Genomic DNA, 18,870 nt, shown 5'->3' with positions numbered 1-18,870 from the left:
TCCTTTTCCCTTGTTCTTGGGTCGATGATCATCTCTTTAGTCTTATCTGTATTGAGAAGGAGATTGTTATCATGACACCAAGCTATGAGGTCCGCCACTTCTCTTCTGTATGACGTTTCAACACCACCAGTGATCAGTCCGATGACTGTAGTGTCATCCGCAAATTTAATGATGCTGGTGTTGTTGTGGGAGGACACGCAATCATAGGTGAAGAGCGTGTTTGTTAGGATGTCTAAAATGATTCTGGTTTTGGAAGTTGCTCAGAATGTTACAAAGAAAGTCAGTAAATCCCTGTACAAAAACATTGATGGAGCCATAGAAATGCAGTTCAATATATAGTTCTCCAGGTAACCAGGTTTGTTTGAGACTCACAACTTTTCGATTTGAGATTTCCTTATTACATTTTTCACAGCACAATAGTTTGGCCATAAAACTAGATTACAACTTATAATATTTTAAAGGACGAAAACCAATGAAAACCATATTAGGTGTTGAACAATTCAATTTCCTGAAATACTAGCATAAAGTCGCTGTTGAGTGCCTCTCTGGAGTAGTATGGTTGTTTGCTTCCACATTTGTTTAGGAATACACAGTATATATAATAAAAACGTATCACAAAGAAGCTACAATTAAGTACAATAAGCAGTGCGCTCCCTTTCTCAGCTTCCTTCTTTTTACTTTTGACTAAGGAAGTCCAATAAACGTCTGACCTCTCCCTTTTTCTGACTGTGGCCCCTGGGCCCGGTCCACTTAGTCTAATAGAGACGTCGAAAGGGAGTACACAGAGGGAGGCCATCTTAAAAGTCTCTCTGAAGAAAGCAGATTATATATAGCCACTGATTAAGGCAGCGATGGGAACATGACCTACATGCATGGCAATATTTTCTCTCACTTCTCGCTACAGAACAAACCTCCGTCCAGGACCAGGACTCCACAACTGGGAGACTCACTCTAATTATACCAACCAAGTCACATTTCAATGCACAGCTCATTAATATTCCTCTCATTATTGAGCTTAATAATGTTTTGGGAGACTTGGGAGAACGTCGATGTACCTGTCATGTCGGGATAGTCTGTATCATATATCAAATTATCAAAAAATGGATTGGTGCCTTTCACACTGGGTGAGCACTGTAAATTTTGCGGTTTTCCTTCCTCATCAGTCTTTTAGAACCTGTTACATTGATGCAACTGTCCTGCCAGCAGCACCAGCAGGCAGCCGCAGGGAGTGGACCTTGCTTTTGTTCGGTCCAAAGCTTTTTATCAGCTTGCTGAGGTTGATTTAACACCCTGGACAGACTTAACCAGCCCCACTTTGCCCCTATCTCCCACAGCACCCACAGCCCATTACCCACGACCGCTTTCCTGTGCTGACGGGAGGCGGGGTAGAGAACTCATAAAAACAAACAAGATGAAATTCACTATAAGTTAATCAGCAGAAAATGTGTATGTTACCATTTTACTCTGCTGGGTTCAATGGACCTGGTATAGATCCAGTGACTGAACTGCAAATGATGTTGGGTATGTCTGGTTTGGCAAACCACAACTTAAACTTTGTTAGACTTAGTAAAGCCAAGAATGGTTTGTTAGCATATTAGTTATTTTGGTGGTCTCCAAAATGCAGGCATGCACGTACAGTGGAACCTTGGTTTTCGTTATGAATCCATTCCAAAAGATCAGACGAAAGCATAAACATACAAAAACCGAAGCATTTTTTCTCATAAGAAATAATGTATATCCAATTCATCTGTTCCAGACACCCACGAATGTTAACACAAAACCCACTTTAGTGGTTAGCATGTTGGCCATACAGTCACAGTCTGGAGATCGGGAAGACCTGGGTTCGATTCTCCGTTGGGCATCTCTGTGTGGAGTTCGCATGTTCTCCCCGTGAGACCCGGGGACTCCGGGTTCTTCCCACATTCCAAAAACATGCATGTTAGGTTAATTGGCGACTCTAAATTGTCCGTAGGTATGAATGTGAGTGTGAACGGTTGTTTGTCTATATGTGCCCTGCCATTGGCTGGCGACCAGTCCAGGGTGTACCCCGCCTGGCGCCCGAAGTCAGCTGGGATAATGAGGAGAAGCGGCATAGAAAATGGATGGATGGATAGAATAATAGACTATAACACATTCATAGAGAATAGAGAATAATGATAGTTTTACATGCAGAAAACAAAGTGAAATACATATAAATAAGAAATGACGTTTATTATTTACTTCATTTACCTTTGTTGAAAACTTGCTGGTGAACACAGAGTTGAGTGGAGGCAAGAGGGGAGGGGACTGAAGAGCCACACAGACGCTGTTAAATTTGAGTCTGTTACAAACAACTTTAAAGAGTGGACAGTTAGAGCTGTACACTTGCTCACTTTAACTTTTTTGTAATCTTCAGCAGCAGCTACAATCATCATTTTACACACTGACCCGGCTCACCTTCAGTAACGCGCCTCTCTTAAACCGTACCCTTCGCAACCTGTGTTAACGCTAGAAACCTTCACATTACAACCCCATTGTAACAGACTCTACCTTCGTACTTCTTCTACGACTTCTTTCTTGAAATCAATAATGTTTCTCACTTTCTTTATAAGTGCTGGCACTTGCAACTTTCTTTGGCCCAATAGTGGGGTATTTTGCAGCTGTAACAAAAAAAAAAAACCCCACACACAAAACGCTCAGAAATATGCAGTGCGCTTGAACGCCTCATCAGCGCAAGGCGCACAATGCTTAAAAAGGAGGAAGAAAGGAGAGAGATACGGAGCTGCGTTGAAAAAAAGTGATGAAATAGCATTAGGATTTAGTCAATGCACAGAAATGTAATCCACACATTTGTTGTTTGTTCTTAAACCTGATTGGACATTAATAGATGCATTCAATGAGGCAGACTCAAAGGGAAAATCTGCTGTCTTGCAGGAAATTACATAATAACCCTCACATTAGTTGAATGGTTTGAATGGGGAAACTTACTTAACACATTCACTGAAAATTTCCAAATCAAGTCCCGAGTTATTGATGTCCATGTCGAATTGGAAGTCTTTGGTGATATCGTTGAGTCCAAAATCCTCGCAATTGTGACTCTAGTCTGGCTCAAGTCTAAGTCACGTGACTCAAGTCCACACCTTTCCCGCCATCATTTCAATAGTAGTGATTACTGAGTACCGGATTCGAAAAATATGTAAACGAGAAACAACCTACTTTTTAGAGCAATATGACAACTGAAAGAGTTCTCGTGTCTCATATTCATATTTTTCTTTTCAAAATCACCATTACATCTCATGCAAATGCGGTGTCTTCTTTCACGTTAGGATGCGGCATCTTTAAATCAAATGCTTATCTGCATCAGAGTTAATCTGCTTCAGAAAGATGAGTTGCTGTTTTATAGTCATTTGTTATCATGTGAAGTGAACCGTTCCAATCAAAGCGCCTATCAGTAGATATGATGAAATTATGCAAAAATAGACATTAACTGACATTTTGTCTACGGTGAAACGAAACCACAATATATCTGATGAGGATTTTGCACACGTGAATGGAATAGCTCTATATGGAAACAAACCAATGCAAGCCTACGAAAAGTGAAAATTGCAAATTATTAATGTCAGTTTGCATGTATGACTGTTTGCAGCAAAAAAACGATATCGACATGCATTATGAAGCAGTACGCAGTGTTTCTGAACCGTGACACAGCCTTGGGGAAGGATTTAGTTTGGATTTATCAGCTTCTGCTGCATCTGCTTCTCTTCAGCCCTCCAACTTTATCAAAATGCAACAGTATTTTGCTGAAGTATCACTTTAAATCTATGATCACATGACTTGCACAGTATGTCTCTCTGAATTTTGGCGCATCCGCCTAAATGTGTACTTTCTAATGAATTCTAAACAAGACCAGCATACGTGAAGGGATCAGGGAAGCCGGGGGTGGGGGGCTGTTAATTCCAAGAATCAGCCGTGATGAATATTTTTTATTTACACCTACTGCTGTTTTTGTTTGGACAGCTTGGCTTGGTGCTTGCGCTCTTTTTTTTTTTTAAACCAAACTTAGCAGACACCAAAATATTGCAGTTAAAGACAGTTGGAGTGCAATGCAAGTGGAATAGTGAGAGGATATTGTTATTATTATTACTTTATGAGGGGGCAGTGCAGGGAACACATTTAAAATGAGGCATGCTAATTCCAAACAAAATTAAGTCAAATCTGCCTTTTTTTTTTGCTCTCGGATCAGGCAAACGTGTTCTTTTGCCTGAGCTTTGAACATGCATCCAATACCAACAGTATTTTTGTTGAGCATGTCCTTGGCTAACAATGAGGATGATTTTTCTGTTAGATAGACTCCATTGTGTGTCGGATATAATGCTGTCTCTCTCAAACACATTGTGCAAGGGATCACAATTAGCATAATGCATTCACCTTGGCATTTCTGTCTATTCTGTACATACAGGTATGATACAAAAGACCCTCGCAGGACATTTTAAAATGCACATATACTGTGGAACAAGCAAGGTCAGGCAGCCTTTTAGGACCTTCAACAAGGGAGTCTATCTCCATTTCGCAACTATTCCGCTCTGGTGATCATTAGTGACTTTTTTATGTTTAATTTGGTCTCCAGAAAAGATAACCGTGGACAGACACAGCGAGAGTTCCAGGTTTGTAAAAAAGTTACAAGGTTATATCATGCATCTCATTATGGCCCAAATGAGGCGCAACGTGACAGATTGCTCCGTCTGGTGGGCTAGATTACACAGAAATAATGACTTGGACCTCCACCTAGTTTTGCTCTCTGGCTTTGGAACAATACGCTGAAAGATACAAAAGGATGCAGTAACTGTGCGGTGGCTGAACTCCAGTAGGCTACTCCTTTTGCAAAGGTGAATGTTAAACAAGGATGTATCATTTGCATCATTTTAAAGAATACAGTGGAACCTCTAACTTTGGTAGAATTTGTAGTTCAAAGAGTTTTGGGAAAATCGGCCATGACGCACGCGCATGTAATTGTAATGGATGCTGTGGGAGAGAGGATAATATTGTGGGAGAGACAAAAATTTAGTAAAAAAAAACATGAAAAACAAAACAACTACAGTACAGTCAAACCTGTCTATAGCGGCCACCAAAGGGAAACGGCAAAAGTGGCCGCTATAGGCAGGTGGCCGTTATAGACAGGTTGGTGGCCATTTTGAATTTGTGCGCGCACATATTAACATGTCTGTGATTAGAAGCTTGTTGTATTCCAAATAAAATAAATATATTTTATATTCAAAAGAGTATTGACCAGTGCACATTGTCTCACACCAGGAAATAAACGGTGTCACTGTCTGCAACAAGCTCCAAAGAAGACGGCTTTTTTTTTTTTTATGTCGAACAACTGACAGTTTGTGTGGATCTTGTGAATGATTGTGACTGAGCTACGGCTATATGCGGTCAGATATTGACAAAGGGATACAAAATGGGTGGCCGCTGGCCGCATTAGACAGGCGACCGCAATTTTCCGTGGGGGATTTTTCAGTGGCCGCTATAGGCAGGTGGCCGTTATATACAGGTGGCTGCTAAGACAGGTTTGACTGTATATTAGAACTACAAATGAACTTTCTTCTGTTGCTTCTTTCTGTCATTTTTTTAAATGTCACAAACAAGGCGGAGCCACATGTGAGTGCTTTTAGAAGGGGGAGAGGCCTGCAGCAGCACGATACGGCATGCTTTTATGTCAGAGTCTCCTAAAGTCTCCAATAACACCAGAAAATGTTGCTAAGTGTGTCGCTTTAAAAAAAAAAAGCCTCTAGAGGGCTCTAAATACAAAGTCACTAGGTTATTACCTGGCAGGCCAGGTGTGTTAAGAAACTGAGTTACGGTGCATACCGCCACCTTTTGTAAGGAGTTGTAACGACAAGCTCCTTTCACAGACAGCCCCATTAGCGTGTTAACAGCAAAGGCGAACAGGTAGCACCAACTCTATTTGTGGTGGGACACCACAATTAAACCACTGATATTTAATGCACACAAAAAAATGCAGAGATTGATATTCCTTTTCTACGACAGCCAAACTTCAGCGACACTTTCTCGATCAAGCCGCAGGTCACGGCCGCCAAGCTCGCTCAGCGCATGAGCTTGTGAAATATTAAGTGTGTTGAATCACAATAAATGTGACAGAGGGAGCCTCTTGGGAATCTTTGCCTCCAGGCTCTAAACACAGTGCTTGGACTTTATGATGCCTTTAAATCAATTCCTCACAAAGCAATTGGTTGTTTTTCCTTTTCGAGACTGAACACCGCTGTGGCCATAAATAGTAAACTAAATGCTTGTGGTGTAGGTCAGAAATTACAAAAATAAATAAATAAAAATTACCACAATAAAAAAAGGAACCACTCTTAATTCAATAAACTGCGACAGTATTAAAAAGTCAACGCTAATAAATCAGTTCAGAACTTTGGAAAAAACGACTGTATAAAGTCAGGGGTGTATATATACACTGCCCAAAAAAAAGGGGGAACACTCAATTCACACTCAGTCAAAAATGCTGCGCCATTATTCAAACTGTCCAACTGTCTGTGAAGCAACACAGATTGACAATCATTTTCACAATCTCTTGAGCAAATGGAATAGACAACAGGTGGTGTGTTTTTCCACTTCAATTTTGAGCGTGACTCCAAACCCAGACCACCATGGGTTAATAAATTTGACTTCCTTTGATAATTTTTGTGTGATTTTGTTGCCAGCACATTCAACTACGTAAAGACAAAAGTATTTAATAAGAATATTTCATAAATTCAGATCTAGGATGTGTTATTTTAGTGTTCCCTTTATTTTTTTGAGCAGTGTATATATGTATATACTCTAAGTCCCCAACTTACGAACATCTGACATGTGAACTTTCGGAGGTACGAACGCAAGCCGACTGGTCTATTTTTTCATGTATTTTGCCTTGTAGTACTGTACTGTAACTCCATATTTATACTGCTACATGCTTGACCAGTAGACGGCACTGTGACACTGCTAATGGGACCAACAGAGGGAGAAGAAGAAGAGGAGAGGGGAAGGCTAAGTTGTAGTTATATGATACAACCCGGACAGAGCGTGTGATTAAAGTTTATGAAGAGTCAATAGGCCTGCTTAATTCTACACCACCCACAGAACACTACCTCTTTTAGAAGAGTCTAACGACGACTACGTTTTGTCCTTTTTTTCAATAACTCCTCCTCCTCCACCACCACCAACGTATGCTCGACCACTCCTCTTCAAAGGTAAATAACATTTATCATTACATATTATTATATCATTTTTATTATTGTTTTTTTCAATAATTATCCTCGTTTAATATTACTACTGCATCCAAACTCATATTTACATATATACACATATACTGTATATGTATACACGTACATGTAGTACCTATATCATTGGTAATATTACCTTTTGTTGGACTTACGAACAAATCGACTTGCGAACGGTCGTCTGGTACCAATTGTGTTCGTTGGTTGGGGACTTAGTGTATACGATATTGATATCGGCCCGATATCAGCAAAAAATCGGATTATAGCCGCCTGCATCTCAAACCTCCAATATTGGCACTCCGATACAAGCAGTTGATTCCAGACTCCGCATGAGCAGTGACTTTTAGTAAGCCCTATTGGGAACACCCCACTTAGTTCAGTTCAGTTCAATGTATTTATACAGCACCAAATGACAACAGCAGTTATCTCTGTGGACTTAGCACATGAAGGTCACAGCGTGCATAGCTTTAATGCTAATGAGCGGTGTTTGTCCACTCCAACAGAGTGAATGTCTCCAAGAAGCGCTTTTGTGCACTTTATCTACTTTTTACAAGCACACTGTAACGCTGCGTTAGCAATATTAGCAACACTAGCATAGCTAGCACATTCGCTGAAGAAAAACAAAATGATCAAACTTACAACTCCCACTTCTGTAGCTCACTGACACATAATTGGCAAAGCTCCAGACTTTATTTTAACATGTGTAGCGAAGCCTTTGTTCTCAAAGGTGTCCTTTGTGAAGTTGTGGGTGTAAACATGGGGTGGGCTCATCTAATGGGGAGTGGGTCAAAGGCGATCACATGTCCATGAGGAAGGATTTTTTTCCTTCATTATGTCATGAAAAGCCGCTACTTCAAAAGCGAGCACTGGAGCGCCTCTTCTCAAGGAAAAAAATAAGACACTGTGTGTACTCTTATTTGACAAGAAAGTGTGTATGATGTATGTTATGGAAAGGTTGCAGCAATAATGAGTTAGTGCGTGTGTGATTGTCTATGACTTACCCCAGCGTCGTCATGGTAACAATAGTGTACCAGAAGGAAGCCGGGATGCTGGTGAATTTGCTGGAACTGGAACCCTTTTCGGCGTAGAACATAACCGTAGCAAAGATGATGATGGCCATGGTGAGTGAGAAGAGGAGGAAGCCCAGCTCTGAAGCACAGCTCTTGAGGGTATAACCCAGGATGCGCAGGCCCTGCGAGTGCCGCGAGAACTTAAAGATGCGGAACACACGGAACACTCGCAGCGTGACGAAAGCACCGCTAACGTCCTCATTGTTGGTCATCACCAGGCCGATGTAGTACGGCAAGATGGCCACCACGTCGATGATGCTCATCACGGAGCGCATGAAGCGGTAGCGGCTAGGTGCGGCAAACAGGCGCAGCAGGTACTCCACTGTGAAGATCATGACACAGGCGGTGTCCATGCAGAAGAAAGCCACCGTGTAGCGCTCGCCGCATGGCATGTCTTTCCGGGTGGCGGTGGAGCCGCACGGCACAGTCTCCACCACGTTGGTGATGACCGAGATGGCGATGAAGAACCCGGTGACATAGTAGAAGACCAGGGCCATGGTGGAGGTGTGAGGGTTCTCAAAGGCCCTCCACATGGTCTCCCTGAAGTTCATGTTGGGAAGCTTGAGGTCTTTGTTTTCCTCCTGATCATCCTGCAGCCGCTCCAGGTTCTCCCGCTTCCTGTCCTTGTACTCTTCATAGCAGCAGTCCCCAATAATCTCGGGGATGATGCCGAAGAAGGTCAGCTCCTCGTCGTAGGCCGAGATACACTCGTGGCGAGGGTAATGAAGCTTCCCCGTCCTGTAGAAGTTAAGGATGCTCCTGAAGGCATCAGGGTCCCGATCGAAGAAGTACTCCTTGGTTTCGTCATTGTAGAAGAAGTCCTTCTCAGAGCTGCCGAGCAGGGTGTCGGGGTAACGGTCCAGAGTGGTCCTCCAGGTTTGAAAGCGACGCCCGCTGACGTTCAGGATGATGAGCTCGTCTTGTCTGCGACGATTGTCTGCAGGTGCCACAGGCATGGGGCAGCTGGCCACGGGCATCCAGCCAATGGCGGCTGCCCGGGCGAACGGGAGCCATGCTGCGACTCCTGTGGCCATGCTGAAGTAGTCTGCAGAAGAAGTGCTGCTCACCTTCAGGCTCGACGTGGCTCAAAATCAGCGGACATCTAAAGGATTTACGGGAAGAAGGGATACAAATAAAGATGAGCAACAACTACGCCCTGCAGCTTTTAGTTCAAATCAACAGAAAACATCCAATTATTCTCACTTTTTATTTGTGCTCTGAATCAGTTTTGATTGACACTGCACGACAGGTATCAATATGTTTATTATTGTGGCTGTAATTTGTGTCATACTGAGGTGTTTATGCTTATTTAGAGACAAACATATTAAGTAGTAATTCCAATGGAGGTTTACAACAATGCCACCACACACTAAAATAAATTGATACCTGCGACCTTTGTAAAAACAGAATTTTTAAATTTTTTGTGCAAGAGTAAATACAATACAAATAAACGTATCGACATTTAAATATGCTAGAAAGTGCTTGTTATGAGTCATTTCAGTTAAGAGGTTTAAAACCTGTTGAATGAATCTGATGTAAATGACGTTATCATTGAAATAAAAATCATCAAATGTGTGGTTTGTTTTTCACATGTCCTCCAAAAAACAAGTCTAGGATTCTTTTTAATACAGCTAAGTCGGAAAAGTGCAAGTTTGCGAGGTCTAAATGAATAACCTGACAATGCTGAGAAGCGTTCATCTTTCAACAGCATTCTGAGACACATTTCTTGACATCAATAAAGAGAAAAAAAAAACTCACCTGGAGAAAGTGGAAGGTCGTCAAAGCCTAGCTAGGACTGAAGACTAGGAGGAGAAGCGGTCCATCCAGCAGGAAAGAAGCGGCTCGCAGCACCTCCCCTCTGCCGGCGCGTCTTCAGCCTCCTGCGCCGAGGAGCGGAGCGCATCAGGCGGCTGATGGAGAGAGAGAGATCAGCCTCTAGCAGAGACCACAGGCTGTCCGGAGAGGAGGAGAAGGAGGAGGAGGAAGGGGGGGCACGGTTTGTGGACGTCCCCTGACGCCTTCTACATCCTGACTTCTTTTATTTCAGCGTCGATGTATGCAAAGTGAGGAGAAAGGAAGAAAGCTCTCCGCCTAAAAGTCAAAATGTTCTACTGAAGGTGTCATCAAGCCTCCTCCTCTTTTTCCTCACTCTACGCTGCAACACAATTATCCTGTCATTTTGCATACATTCTACAAGTTACTCATTGCCGTTCTCTTGCGCAGTGCTGCAGTAACACGCAGAAATGTCTACTTTTCGACGATATTTAATATTTTTCACTAATCGTCGTGTGTAGTGTGTTAAATGACTAATATTTGCAGTTCGTTTCCGCTTTAAAGGGTTTTTGTGGTATTTTGACAACGCGATACGTATCTCGTTGTTAAGAGGTAGTTAGAATTGATTATGTTTGTTTGTATGTTTATTTTATATGTACAGTTCTGTACTATATTATTATTGAAATTATTTTTTTAAAAAATTAAACAATAAAAAAACCAAGGTAGAATTGATCTGTAAACAAGAAACACGCATTAGTTTAAATTATTGGTCTTCTGTAGTCTAAAATATATGAAATAAATGTCAACACAATAATGTCAGTTTTGCCATGCAACTTACAATAGAAGTGTCCAAACTTCCCTCCACCGAGGGCCACATACTGAAAAATCTAAAGATGTGGAAGTCGTTTTGATATATTTCTTATGTAAAAAAGGCTCAATTTAAAAACAAAGCTTTGTAAAGTTCTTATTTACCAACATGACAGCTTTTTCTCTTTACATTCTGCGTTTATGCTCTAGTTTTTGCTATTTTTTTGTGGTTTAATTAGAATATGCTGCCATGCCATGTTGCTAAATTGTCAACATGGATCTGTTCAACATATGAGGTGTGTTATGAAGTGGAACCGGTGATTGCTGGTGCTTGTTAAGTGCACTCAGCCAAACATAACGAGAGTAAGTACAACAGCTTGATGATTAAGTGTGATGTGTTAAGTGTGATTAAGTGTGATGATTAAGTCCGTGTCACACAAAATCTATGTGTTTTGATCTGACAAATCTTAAGTATCAAAAGTGATCAAATGTAGAATTACTAGAGCTTCTGCCTGGCGACGGCTGTTCAACTCCCACATAAAAAAAATTCCCTCGTTGACGCTGACAACACCGAGGTAGGTTGGATTGCAAGGTCTGTAGTGTGTGTTAAGCACTTCATGTGTTCCAGTAATGCCTTGCACACCGCCACTTCCATATTACGTACATCATCATCCATATCATTTACCAATCTGATTGGTTTCTGGCTGCCCTGTTCTCGCGAGTTTTTTTTTCTCAGTTTTTGTCCAAAAGGAGAAATCTTGTCACGTTTCAATCTCGCGAGATCTCGTGACACAAGCTTTCCTGACACCCCACTAATTACTTTGAATAATTGGTTTAAAATAATCTACAATATAAAAATAAATTTGTGTTCCTTTTACCATTCCATTTAAAGTGTGTTGTTGTGATGAAGTGAATATTCTCTCTCGACCAATCAACGGACTGCATTGTGGTAATTACCATTTAAATTCCATTTATCTACTGGAAAATTTCCAAGCTCCAACAAGAAAAATCCCACTCACTTGTTAAAATGTATGAAACAATACATAAGCTACTAGATTTTTTTGCTGACAGTCAGTGGGGGTTTGCCATATTTTTTGTTAGAACACTCTATATGCTTCGAATTGGGATCTTTTCAACTTCTTTGGAGTCTTGAACGCAACATACAACAGTTTTTAAAAATAGCACCTTAAATTCCGGTTTATAAGCCGCGAATCAGTAATTCAATCGAAGCAACGCAGCCCATCAAGGCTTACGTGTTTTTTGGGCTCCCCCTTTGTGCAACACCACTGCTCATACTCAAACACCATGCTCCAGAAAACACATTAGTCTGCTATTTTCTGTAACCTTTTTGTTTTTGTTGCAATATTGAACTGCTGTCCCCCTGCTGAGGGCTGGCTGAAGCTTTCATCATCAAGTTAATAGGAGGTGACCCCTGAACTCTCTCACTTCATCCCAGGCAGGTCGTGAGGACTATCCAGCTGCCTCATGGGACTGCTGTGTCGGGATGAGGCCCGCCTTTGAACGGATGGCCTCGTGTGTGTGAGAGAGCAAATAAAAGCCAGGGAGGCAGCATCATAGGACAGAAGGGCTATTGATGCACATCCCATTGAGATATCGAGATGAGCTTCTGGCACATCATGCAAGACATCCGGGAATTGAGATGTGAGCACAAGCATGGAAGCTGGTGCTCATTTCCTGCTTATTTATTGTATGAGGACTGAGTCTGATGGGATGTTTCCTATGGTACAAAGGAAAATAATACACAAATAAAGGCTCATGTCTTCAGTGTTTTCTTTACTATTGCTACTTGCCTCATCAACCTCTTATTTTAAGTGGTCCTGTATACACTTGTGTAAACACAATCTTGTGAGATCTGCATCAAAATAGTAGCGAATAATAGTGACATGTTTCCAATGCTGTGGCTCCAGAGCAACAGCTGAGACGTTTGAGGTGTTGTTCATTCGGCTCTCCTGCACCTGGGGCTGCCGATGGGATGAAAGTCTGATTTAATGAATTGTAGCATCTTGACAAAAAAATCAACAAAACCCACCCCATGAGGGCACACAATCTGACAGAGTCCTCATCTGTAGCAATTTGTCTGAGTGGTTTTTCATTTTCAATTAGACCAACTGTCAGTGGATGATCATTCCTGTGGATTCTCCTCTGGGTATTTCTCTGTTCTGCCGCCAGAATGTTCAGGATTTTTGAAGGACTTGTGTGCAGAAAGTCTGCTTCAGATGTGGCACTCCATGAGGAAAACGTTGGCTCTTCAAAGCCTTCTGTGAGAGAGCCTCTTCTGCAGTTTGCCATTATTGCTTTTCACATAGTGTGACCAGCCTTTACCCATTTCACACAGAGATCCAGCAACACGCCATAATATGACAAAATAAATGGTATCTATCAAAAATACCCTCCTATAGTCTACGAATCACCACCAGGGTCTCTCATTACTGCTAGGTCAGAAAACATTTACATTAACAGCTGTGGCTGTAGGCAACCTCCTGACGTAGTTGTTTTATTCGCTAAATGTTGGTTGCGCTACATACTGTAGCTGGTGGTGTGAAGCGGCTGTAGGCAGTTAATGCGGCATCCCACAATCAGACAATCACCTGCGTGACAACGTCTACAGCACTTGCAATTGCTTCCAACACAACAGGTTGGGTGTGGTCACCAAAGCGTCTGGTCTTAAAACTTCACATCGTGTCCCAACAGCACGGAATAGCTTTTGCAACAGATACCAGCTGGTTTAGCCGTGTGAAAGTATGTCGGTAAACCTCTTTTCCTGACGCCTTAAAACTCGCTCTGGACATCAAGTTGACAGGGTGGGCTTTTAGCTCAATGTCTAGCACTCTCGGCTCGTTCAGTGGACAGTTGGATGAGTGTGAGGTTTAGGGGGGGTGAGCGTAACGAATGCTCGTTTGTGCAGCTGTGAGAAAGTACGTGGGCAAACCTCACTTCCTGACGCCTTAAGACTCGCTCTGGACATTAAGTTGATGGCTCAGACTTTTAGCTCAATGCCTAGTGCTCTCGAGTCTCTTTCGTGGACCCTGATTTAAGCCTTGGGCGTACGCAGGGGCAGACCAAACAGATTACATTGGTGCCGTGACCTGGGTGAGAGTGAGGTTTAGGGGGGTGAGTGTAATGGATGCCAGTTGGTGCATCTGTGTCAAAGCATGCTGGTAAACCTCACTCCCTGATACCTTAAGAGTCACGCTGGACATATACTGTAGTTGACAAGCTAGTTGACTAGCTTGGGCTAGTAGCTCGATGCCTAGGCTCTCTCGCCTCTCATTCAGTGGACCCTGCATGGTTCAAGCCCTAGTGTTTGCTCAGGTGCAGAAGAGTTGGGTTAGACTTACACATATGCATCGTCCCGCCTCTGTTACAGATCTGATATGACCTCAGAAGGTGGAAAAATGCCAGGACGACTTCATCCCCATCTCCAAAAAAAGGCAGAAAATCTAGGCTTCTGTCTCCACCGCCTGAGATGATGAGTATCTCTAATCAGATATGGTGTTGGCATCACTGAGAGCAAAGTCAAAACAAATCCATACAATGAATTACTCACTAACCACCTCCCCGACATGAAAACAGGTGAACAAAATACGCTTTTCATCCCTGCGACTAGCGGGCCGACTGCTATATTTACAACACGTCCAAACAAGATCAATCTGATAACAATACATCAGCAAACACTGAGCTGCACGGCGTGGTCTGGGTTGGGTGCCAGTAAAAAAGATCAGCAAGAAAAAGGCAGCAGGGAATGTTTTTAAATTGGCGCCATCTGTCTCCAGAGTTTCACCAACCGCCGCCAGCAAGTCAATATGCAGGGAATGGACTAAATGTTTGCAAAAATCAATTAGTAGATCATTTCTGATGAAAGTACAGCAACTTAACATTTCCTCCATCAGTAGTCATGAGGTAAATGGTCTTGCACTGCAGTTTGTTTGTGCTGGACTCAGTTAGATAAAAATCCATTATTAGTGTGCAGATCCCAGCATTTGCAGCCTTTGCACCCCCACAATTTATTTTTCATAATACATTTTTTTTAATGGTAATGTGAATAGAAAGTGGTGTGCTTGGGAAAAGCAGTGTTGAAGCTAAGACTCGTCGGAACAACAAGCTTTTATTGCAAGTTTGAATTAACTTGCAACAGGCGCAATAATTATAAGAATATATTAATAATCATGATAATAACACGGGTTACTCTTACGACAGTAATCCAGCTAAAACTAAAATCTGAATTCCCGAGGTCGCTTCCTCCGCATGTCCAGAACGCATTTATGGCAACACAGGCAAGCACACGTTTTATTTATGTCTTAAAATGTCTTATTTTGTCCCATTATATCTACTATACAGAGCCTTCAGTTTCCCTCTGGAGCTTCCTCCCCACACACACCCGTAACTATACTACTTATCCACCCTCAAGACACCAAAATCCATCTCTTTAAACTAGCTTGTAATGTTTAATACTTCCATTTCAAGTTGTTGTTTTTAGCTCACTGGTTGATTTTCTGTCTTTATTGCTTTACTGTATATTTTTTGTATTTTATTTCTTTATTGTGAAGTGTCTCTGAATTTCTTGAAAAGTGCTTTTAAATTAAATGTATTATTATTACTATTATTATTATTATTATTAGTAGTAGTAGTAGTAGTAGTATTTTGGGTAATACAAATGTAAAGGTGACTGTAGGTGTGTTATTTCATCTCTAAATTAATAATAATAAAATAATAATGTCAAAAAGTGTATTTAGAAGATCGTAAACAGGTTTTCCCTATTATAACTATAAAAATATTACATTTATAAATAATGAATCAGACTTTGCACAAATTCACTTGTCATGTTTGGGTCAGTAACCATTTAATCGCGATAAATGAGACATTACTGGGTACCTGTATGTGTAAAACTGAGCTTAAAATATGTGTAATAATTGTGAGAGGGAGTATGAAAAAAAGCATAATTAGGGCTTTTTATGTTTTTTTGCCATTTGTGGGGGGTCTTGGAATATAGCCCCTGCAAATAGCAGAGATGGACTGTATTTTATATTCCATCAGCATCTTCGACACCCACTCACCCATTCAGCCATTCAAACCAATGATGACAAAACAGCAGTTGAAAACTTAAGCCCATGCAACTTAACTTTTTTTTTTTTCACACTGAGCTCACTGGTTTAAAGTCTAAAAAAAAGAAAAGAAAACCAAAATCATGGCACGATGCTCATAACTCATCATTCAACATCTTGCGTCGAATAATTTAGAAAAAATAATACAACACCCCAAGCTGTGTGATCCATGATGATTGCACATGATCTAGTATCCCGTAGTCTTGCTGCCAAAACGCAGCCTCGTGAATATTTATCACCAGCGGGAGCAGCGCCGTAAATATCTTTCTTTATCTGGTAAGAAGGCCGGGCCTACAGTACGCCCATTCGTCAGCCAAACATAATCTACGAATCTGCGAATGAAAGATGTCGTATTTGGATGAAATCATGCATCCCATTTTAACATCTCTATAAAAAGAAGGATAGACAAAACTAGATAAGCCTAAATTAGGTTAGGTGACTGGTGGACATCTGCATCTGCCGCCTCCCTACCGTTTTAAGAGTACCTGTCTGTCATGTTTTTTTCTGTCTCTATTTTTGTCTAAATCGATAGAAGCTTACACGTATTGTTTTGACTCACTTTTTCTTTGAAGTACAGCTGGTCTTTAGGGCCAAAAAGGGTGAATACTGGCTTGATAGAGGTCCAATTAGTTTATCTACAGCAGTGGTGTGCTGTCAAAGCCAGCAAAGTCTTCTCTGATGGCCTAAATACTATCAGAAGCATTGACTTAAATTGTAGTATTTGTTTTGTTTTGTTTTGAAATTGACTTGGTGTCTGACATTCTTAAAATCCATTTTCAGGACGGACTTTTCCAGGAAAGTTAGACATCATAAGGAGAGGTTGGCCAACCCTGAAGCAAGCTAGCTTGTCTCAGCACGGGAAAGGGTTTGTTCACCACTTCCGTACCAGTGCTTACGAGCGGTGTAGCTGCGGCTTTTCCTCTCCATGGAAGGACGGCAGTGGCAAGCACCTTTCCCGCCCTACGTCCCCACACCTTCAGAATGAGGTGAGTACTGCAGCGTATGACATTTATTTGGATTTTATTGTCCGATTAGCAAGAATAATGATGTACCACCTACGTTAAAGACATTACACACGTTGTAGAAACAGAGCAGACAAACAGAAACTGGGAGGCGCCATGATCCAACTCAGTGCACTCAGACGGTAGGCAGGGCTTGCTCATTAAGACACAAAGAGACGCTCGCGGCATCCTCATCTTAGGTTTTTGCGGCGTGTATTGATCAGGAAATGTGCAAATTCAGGGATTTTTACTTACGAAAATGTTAAAAATGATTGTGAGGCACTGCCTCATCTGCCTGCCCTGACTGCACACCACTGCCACAATGCATTGGACGTCTCATATTCGGAGATGTTAGTCAATACAAAAAGTATCTCTGATATTTATATTAAAATGATCCAGAATGAAGCTTTTGGGAGTTCTCTGTAGTAAAAAAGTGTTTGCGCACATATTACTGGATTACGTTCCCGATGAAGGAAAAACAAATTAAAAACCTGCAAAATACCAGGCAAGTTCTTAAGTGGCAATCTTGGAAGGTTGATGGCTAATTGAAAATGAGATCAGTACAACTCAAAAAGGCTGCAGTATATGAGCTCACCGGTGCCTGCTGCGTCATCAGAGTATGAATGTGTGCTGATGAGATGCTTGGTTACCTTCTATGGTCCCTTCTGCCATCATCATTGTGTGACTCTCGATGTCGCTGGGCAACTTACGCAGCATTGTAGTAGCACCGTGAAGGCCGAAAGTTCACACTTGCAATTTGTTCATCAGGCACAGGTCAGCAATGTGAGTGGGGTCACTGCTGACATTTCAGTGATATTTTATTGGTCATTTTAGCTGGAACGTTGCACGCTGGCTCTGAGCCTGACAACATACTTACTTTAATGAGTGTTGTAGGATGTTGTTCACTTCGACAATGACTGCAAATTGTTCTGTCCATGCAATTAAGAAGGTAATATTAAGTATTATCTTCTCACCCTCCATTCTGGCAAGGACTTCATAAATCATTGGAGAATGTTGTTCCAGGGGACAAGTAGGGTATACTGTATTATTTTACAATTAATTGACAATGTATACATTGATATCAGTTAGTGGTACAACTGGTAGTATTTTATTTGCCATCCTAGGTATCATTCTTGACTTGATGATATCATTATATCCAGTTTTCTTTGCCTATTATTATAGATCATTTGTTAAAGTCACTATCTTTATTCTGGGGCTTTAATTTCCAGACCAATTACAACAGAGTGAAGCATGACGGAGTACAAATTTGGGCCAGCAGGACTGTGACATTTTTGGCTTTGTCCAATTTCCTGCCCAGTAGGACATACCAAATTACAATCTGAGGTTCTGCTTTTCCCGTGTTTTTGTGTTGGTCTGTTTGAGGTTGTTTTTCCTTTCAAAGTGGTTCCTCCTGTTCAGTTGTTTTGTCTTCAACCTGCACTATGTGTAAATTGCCTTTTGTCGTGAATCGGCGCTGCACAAATACGTTGTACTTGACGTGATTGCTCCTGATACTGCAGTCTACAATTTGTCAGCTTGCAGCGCTTATTCTGGGAATTCTTGCCATAGTGACAAAATGGTGGGCTTTGTTCACAACTGAAAGGGGATGTGATGAATGCCTGGAACTCCAATGAGAGATACAAACTTACTCTTAATTCAACGTGTCTGATTGGGCCTTTGAATCAATGTGTCTGATGCAGCATAATAGCAAAGCAGGAGTAAACACTTGGACTGTATGAGCAGTCACATCCGAAAGGAAATCACTTTATACGTCCCAAAGCCCTTCCCTGCAAACAAAATTTGATTGCCTGGTAATGTCTTGCAAAGAATTTGC

At 41.5% G+C, this 18,870-nt stretch overlaps 1 protein-coding gene across 2 annotated transcripts in view; it reads right to left on the bottom strand.

Moving 5' to 3' along the window:
- LOC129185894 (potassium voltage-gated channel subfamily D member 3-like) overlaps positions 1 to 10,411 on the bottom strand; it is an 89,070-nt gene extending 78,659 nt beyond the window's left edge. For both annotated transcript variants that reach the window (XM_054783518.1, XM_054783519.1), the window contains exons 1-2: positions 10,091 to 10,411; positions 8,264 to 9,434 (exon numbers count right to left, since the gene is read on the bottom strand). In XM_054783518.1, coding sequence (XP_054639493.1) covers positions 8,264 to 9,366 — 1,103 coding nt within the window. In that variant the 5' untranslated portion in view covers positions 9,367 to 9,434; positions 10,091 to 10,411. The remainder of the gene's footprint in view (positions 1 to 8,263; positions 9,435 to 10,090) is intronic.
- Positions 10,412 to 18,870: the final 8,459 nt, after the last annotated feature.

The sequence above is a fragment of the Dunckerocampus dactyliophorus genome, chromosome 8 (genome assembly GCF_027744805.1).
Source record: "Dunckerocampus dactyliophorus isolate RoL2022-P2 chromosome 8, RoL_Ddac_1.1, whole genome shotgun sequence".
Taxonomy (NCBI): Eukaryota; Metazoa; Chordata; class Actinopteri; order Syngnathiformes; family Syngnathidae; genus Dunckerocampus; species Dunckerocampus dactyliophorus.
The sequence above is the reverse complement of the archived record's forward strand: the minus strand, read 5'-3'. Positions and strand labels throughout refer to the sequence as shown.